Source organism: Electrona antarctica (assembly GCF_951216825.1).
Source record: "Electrona antarctica genome assembly, chromosome: 6".
Taxonomy (NCBI): Eukaryota; Metazoa; Chordata; class Actinopteri; order Myctophiformes; family Myctophidae; genus Electrona; species Electrona antarctica.
The window spans coordinates 6190760-6196809 of NC_136811.1; the positions used below are offsets into that span (position 1 = coordinate 6190760).

A 6050-nucleotide genomic window follows, 5' to 3' on the forward strand; every position below is an offset into this window, starting at 1 on the left:
AGACAGGTGTGTTTCCCAATAAAGTCCAATCAACTGAATTTGCCACAGTTGTAGGAACATCTCAAGGACAATCGGTGAAAACAGGATGCATTTGAGCTCAGTTTTGAGTGTCATATCAAAGAGTGTGAAAATACTGTGAGACATGTGAGATTTCAGTTTTTTATTTTTAATAAATTTGAGAGAAATGCTAGAAATAAAATTCCACTTTGTGATTATGGACTATTGTGTGTAGATTGATGAGAAAACCCCCCAAAATTAATCCCTTTTGAAATGAGGCTGTAACAAAACAAAATGTGGAAAAGGTGAAGGAGTGTGAATACTTTCCGGATGCACTGTATCTCATCAATCTATTACATTGTGAGTAATATTTAGTTATGGCAGCGGTGGCCGAACGGTTTGCGGAGCGGTCGTGATACCGGAAGGTCGCCAGTTCGTATCCCCGGACCGGCACGTTAAAATTACCACCGCTAAAGTGCCCTTGAGCAAGGCATTGAACCACTACCATGAAATGTTCTATGAGCAGGGCCTGGCTGTAAACAAGTATCTGATGCTTAGTCCAGTTACCCTGGGTAAATATAGTAACTTTGCTTTACTTTGCTTTACTTTGCTTTACTTTGCTTTACTTTGCTTTTTGCTTTGCAATGCTTTGCTAACTGTATTGAATATAACAATATAATATTATAATATTTTTTGTGTTAAAATCAACACAAAAGAAGCTCACAATAAATAACACAAAGTGTTTTCATTTCAAAAAGTGTTTATTTAAAGACGGTTACGCCACGGAAAAAGCCAACTCGAGTTGTGACAAATCATGACAACAAACACAACATTTTGGGCCGAACAAATAATTACAAAAAAGAAAAACAACAAAAAAGTGTTGTAACCTGCCATTTTCTTCTTTTTTCTTATTTAGTTTGGCCCGAAAAATTGTGTTTGTTGTCATGATTTGTCACAACACGAGTTGGCTTTGTACGAGGCTTAAAAGGTCTTTAAATAAATACTTTTTGAAATGTCTATGAGGAAAATGAACAGGGAATCATTTCCTGGTCCCTGGTAGGGGGCGGGACTACGACGCTCTATACAGGGCACAATAGAGAGTGTGCGCATGCTTAAAGTGAATGGCACATCGAGTGGCAAATCGAGTGGCAAAGCAACAGGCAAAGTGAGTTTAACATTGTTTAATGTTGTTTAATGCAAACAGATAAGACTTTTCTGTGTGGATGTATGGGCTGTCAAGGCCAGAAAGTAGTTTTTGCCACTCAGTAGGCGTTCCTGCATAACTTCCTGGTTTGATGATGATGTCACACGCATACCCTCTATTACCACCAAACATTTATAGACCACACCCCCAGTGAGAACGTCATGGAGAACTGAACTGAAGTCTGACAGGATACTCGTGTGCTTCTTTTCTATGATTTGTCCCTCCTAAAGAGTTAACTCAGAGAAGACCAGGGAGCGGGGAGGAGCATATAGTGCCATTTCACATAAACAAAACTTAAGTCATTCTGCAGAAACGAAACCTCTGTAGCCTATACTGAAGCCTCAGCTGTCTGTAACTGGTCTTAAAGGATATTCTCATCAGAGGAAGAGCGTTGCACATCTTTTGAAAGGTGAAAAATAAATAAATATATATAGGCTATAGTCTGCGTAAGGATTTTCACAGCATTTTACATCCAAACAGGTTAGTTCAGATTCAGAATGTCATTCTTGTTTGTATTCAGGTCACATGGAGTGGTTTGTTGATTATTGCTTAATTGTCCACACCACTCTTGACTCTTCCATAAGTACACTTTGTAATTATAGACTTGAGTTGTTTGTGTTTGCATTTTACATTATTATAGCAAAAATTTACAATGTTACTTTAATTGCCACACAGACGTTTGGGTTTCAAGTACACAGTTAACTTTGTTTTCAAATATGCAGCTTTTTGCTTTGTATGGCCCCATTAATATTAACCTTGCAGCAATATGTCCTCTTTGACTTGTGTGCTACTAAAAGATGTGCAGTACTTGGTAGGTTGGTTTTATGTGAAATTGTAACCTAGATTGTGACTCCGCCTGATGCCCAGTCATTAACCTGTGTCAGTTGGTTGTTAGCCTTTGGAAACCCAGACGTTTGTATTAGTTGGTTGTAAACTAACCAGCCGTGGGCAATGTACACAATGACAATTCCAGATTACTTGAGTCAAAGTTCAGTATAGTTCACTATATGACTCTATTACAAGTAAACGGTGCTGACACAGTCACACACACACACACACACTTTTGTCTTGGCGTGGAGAGTGGATTTGAAGACCGAGTACTATATGAAACTTACAGCTTCATGTACTGTCCATGTCAACCAATGGAAATTGCCAGTAAACACAAAATGTGTGACAATTCATACGTAACTTGGGAGTGCTTTCCTTGTCTATTCTTCTTATTAAATCCTTAAGGGCAGATTCACACTATGGTTGCGCACTTGGGGCCACTTGGCACATATTGCGATAGTGTGAATGCTGCATACCGTTCCTGGGAGTGGATCACCCAACCGTCCCCGGGACCGCATTGAGGTACTGTAGTCTTGGGACCGATACAAGTGTACTCGGGTGCAGTACTTAGTTTAGACAGTATTTGGTTTAGACTAGTCATTGGTTAGACCAGTCATTAGTCCTACAACCTCAATATCAAACCCTCACCCTAAACCTCCCACGGGGCAGCACACCTAAACCTAACCTTAACGCATGTCTAACCAATGACTAGTCTAAACTAAGTATGCACCCCGAAATGAAGCATTAAATACAGTGGAATGAAGTGTACTCGGGTGCGGAAGAATCAAGGCCAATGTGAATCATCATGGCCAGCGGGGACCAGGCAATCGTATTCGGGAACAGTTTGAATCAAACAGACTCAGTGTGAATCTGCCCTTAGAATACAACAGCACCCACTTTTCAGACTATAATTTTGACTGCAGCAAATGTTATTTCCATCATACAGTATATGGCAGCCATTTAGTTTGTGTGTTCAAGGTGCTTTACAGTCAATCTTAAAACGTTTAGGTATGACATCTTTGGGTTACTAAAACATCTCCTCTCCTCCTACAGCTATGGCCTCTGCCAGTGCCAGTGCGATATCGGAGGAAAGTTTTCTCTGCTCCATCTGTCTGGATCTCTTCAGTCAGCCTGTAACTACTCCGTGTGGACACAGCTTCTGCAAAGCCTGCATCACAAAGTACTGGGACAGCAGTGACGTCTGCCACTGTCCCATGTGTAAAAAAGCTTTTGACCAGAGACCAGATCTCTGTGTCAACACGCTGATCTCTGAGCTGGCTGCTCATTTCAAGAAGTCTAACCTAGATGCTCCCATCCCAGAGGAGGTGTCCTGTGATGCCTGCTCTGACACCAAGATTAAAGCTGTGAAGAGCTGCCTGACATGTATGGCCTCTTATTGTGAGACGCATCTGGAGCCTCATCAACGAGTTGCAGCCCAGAAGACACACAAGTTAGTCGACCCTGTAAAACTGGAGGACAGGCTGTGTAAAGAACACGGCAGGATGCTGGAGCTTTTCTGTAGAAGAGACCAAAAGTACATTTGCGTCACATGTTTGAAGACGGATCATAAAGCTCACGATACAGTCCTGGTAGAGGTAGAGTATGAACAGAAGCGTCCGCAGCTAGACAAGACAAAGGCTGAGCTAGAGAAGATGATCCGGGAGCGACAGGAAAAGATTCAGCAGTTCAGAGTCACAGTAGAGAAGAACAATATAATGGCAGAGAATGAAAAAGTGGACACTGTTCAGGTCTGTTCTGCTCTGGTGTCTTCCATTAAGAGAACAGAGGCCGAGCTCATCGAGGTGATAGAGTTGAAGTCCCGATCGGCAACACGCGAGGCCGAGGGTCTCATCAGAAAGCTGGAGGAAGAGGTCACTGAGCTCCAGAGGAAAAGCACTGAGCTGGAGCAGCTCTCGCACACAGAGGACCACCTCCACCTTCTGCAGAGCTTCCCGTCTCGCTACAGCATAGCACACCTGAGCAAGTTGAGTGAGATTAAGCTGTCCTGTGAGGTGAGTGTGAAGAATATACACACAGCTATCGCTCAGCTGCAGGAGACACTGGATGAAGAAATGGAGAAGCTCCCCGAAGTCATGCTGAAAAAGATCCAGCAGCAGTATGCAGTAGATGTGACTCTGGACCCTGACACAGCACACCCCAACCTCATCCTGTCTTTGGACGGGAAGCAAGTGAAGTATGGAAACGTGAGAAAGATTCTTCCTGACAAGACAGAGAGATTTGATACAGTTCCCTGTGTGCTGGGAAAAGAGGTATTTTCTTCAGGGAAAGTTTATTACGAGGTTCAGCTTAAAGGGAAGGCTGCGTGGATCATTGGGACGGTTGATCAGTCCATCAACAGAAAAAGTAAAAATGTGAATTCAGGTCAGCTGTTGCAGGTGGTCAATGGAGGAAACTACTCAGTGAGGCATGAATGTGTGACGCCCGGCTCTGTAAGAATTGATGTCCAGAAGATTGGTGTGTTTGTGGATTATGAGGGAAAGCAGGTCTCCTTTTATGATGTTGAAACCAGGGCTCTTCTCTACCGCAACACTTTAAACGTAAGCCTAAAGAAAACCCTCCCAATTGTCTCCCCACTCATTCCTGAAGGTGATGAAAATGCTGGTTCTCTGATCATCTCTGCTGTTTCTCAAAAATGAAAACCTTCTGTATCACTCTCATTCTTAAATGTCATCGATTAGAATGGATTATTGTCAATTTAAATTGTGGGAAGATATTCATTCATGTTTATTAAACAAAAGAATAATATTCAACTAAATAATAATCAGACAGAATACTGTGTTTGAAGTACTGTAATGGATTGATGTCTAATCTAGAGTTCATTATGTTTTTATGTGAAGTATGTCCAGATCTGATCCATCAATGTGAAGAGTTTTGTTTCCAATGGACTACTTCTAGTCAGTTACTGTGAACATTAATGCATGACAATGATTAAGGTGATGATGTTGAGGCAGTATGGCCCTAATGACAAGATGAGGGTGAGAGGGAGGACTTGGTAAATTGTCAAATGTTAATTTGAAACTAAAATAATAAAATCCATGTTGATGTACGGTCTTTGGCTTTTTGTTGCATTGAAAGGTTACTGATGGGCTCACCACATTCTAGTCTACTTGCCATAGAGCCCAATATGAACTCGGGCATTTTGAGTACACCAACGTTTTATGTTAGAAATGTTGAGTATGGGTCCCCAGCATTTAGAAACTGCCGGATGTGCATTAGTTTTGCACAAAAAAACACTCCTTGGGCTAAAAACGGCCACTTGACACAACCTTTTCTTTACTTTTTATTTTCTTTACATGCTCTTGTTGTTGCTCTGTTCTTGTTTACATGCTCTTGTTCAGCACTTTGGTTTGTCTTCGGTCAATGTAGATGTGCTATACAAATAAACTTTGATTTGATTTGATTTGAACCTCGTCACATTTCTGTCCGTTTTTAGTTCATATTCTGGAAAGTGGACTATTCATGTATGAACGTTTTATGAGTTGTTCTATGTCAATTGTAAACATTATATTAATTAAACTCACACTGCAACTTCTAATAGCCTACATGGTGCGTGCACAGTGACACAACACGGGTCATCTCTGGAAAACCTTCAAGCCAAGGGGGACCCCCCGACGGGCCGGTGTTCCGAAGGTTGTGCACAGGTTGTGTTTCTACAACTTACTATTTTTTACTTACTTACTTTTACTTTCATTTCAACAGATTGCTTATTTCAACATCACTCACATCAGATTCACTGACTTTTAACAGTGAGGGTCCGTGTACCATCCCTGTAGTGTACGCACAGTGTACGCACAGTACACAACTGTCAGGCCATGCACATTTTGTTGAAATGTTGTGACATTTGTTGAAATGGTTTGAAAATTGACGTTTCTTCTTTATATACTGAAAATGTTTATTTATTTTTTTGTTATTTATTTCTTTTTAATCTCGCCTCACCAGGCTTTCCACCAAATGTATTTTAGGTTGAAAATGGTTAATGCCTCGCGCCCTAATCCCCGAG

General features: G+C 41.3%; 1 protein-coding gene across 4 annotated transcripts; it reads left to right on the plus strand.

Moving 5' to 3' along the window:
* Positions 1-1035: 1035 nt before the first annotated feature.
* Positions 1036-5096, plus strand: LOC306925721 (E3 ubiquitin-protein ligase TRIM39-like). Of its 4 annotated transcripts, none has more exons than XM_079504750.1 (2): positions 1036-1162; positions 3083-5096. In XM_079504750.1, the coding sequence occupies exon 2, from the start codon at positions 3085-3087 to the stop codon at positions 4684-4686; it is 1602 nt and encodes a 533-aa protein (XP_079360876.1). In that variant the 5' UTR covers positions 1036-1162; positions 3083-3084; the 3' UTR covers positions 4687-5096. The 4 variants fall into 4 exon arrangements, with proteins under 4 accessions (XP_079360876.1, XP_079360873.1, XP_079360874.1 ...); XM_079504747.1 differs by lacking the exon at positions 1036-1162 and adding an exon at positions 1348-1681; XM_079504748.1 differs by lacking the exon at positions 1036-1162 and adding an exon at positions 1348-1610.
* The last annotated feature ends 954 nt before the right edge of the window (positions 5097-6050 follow it).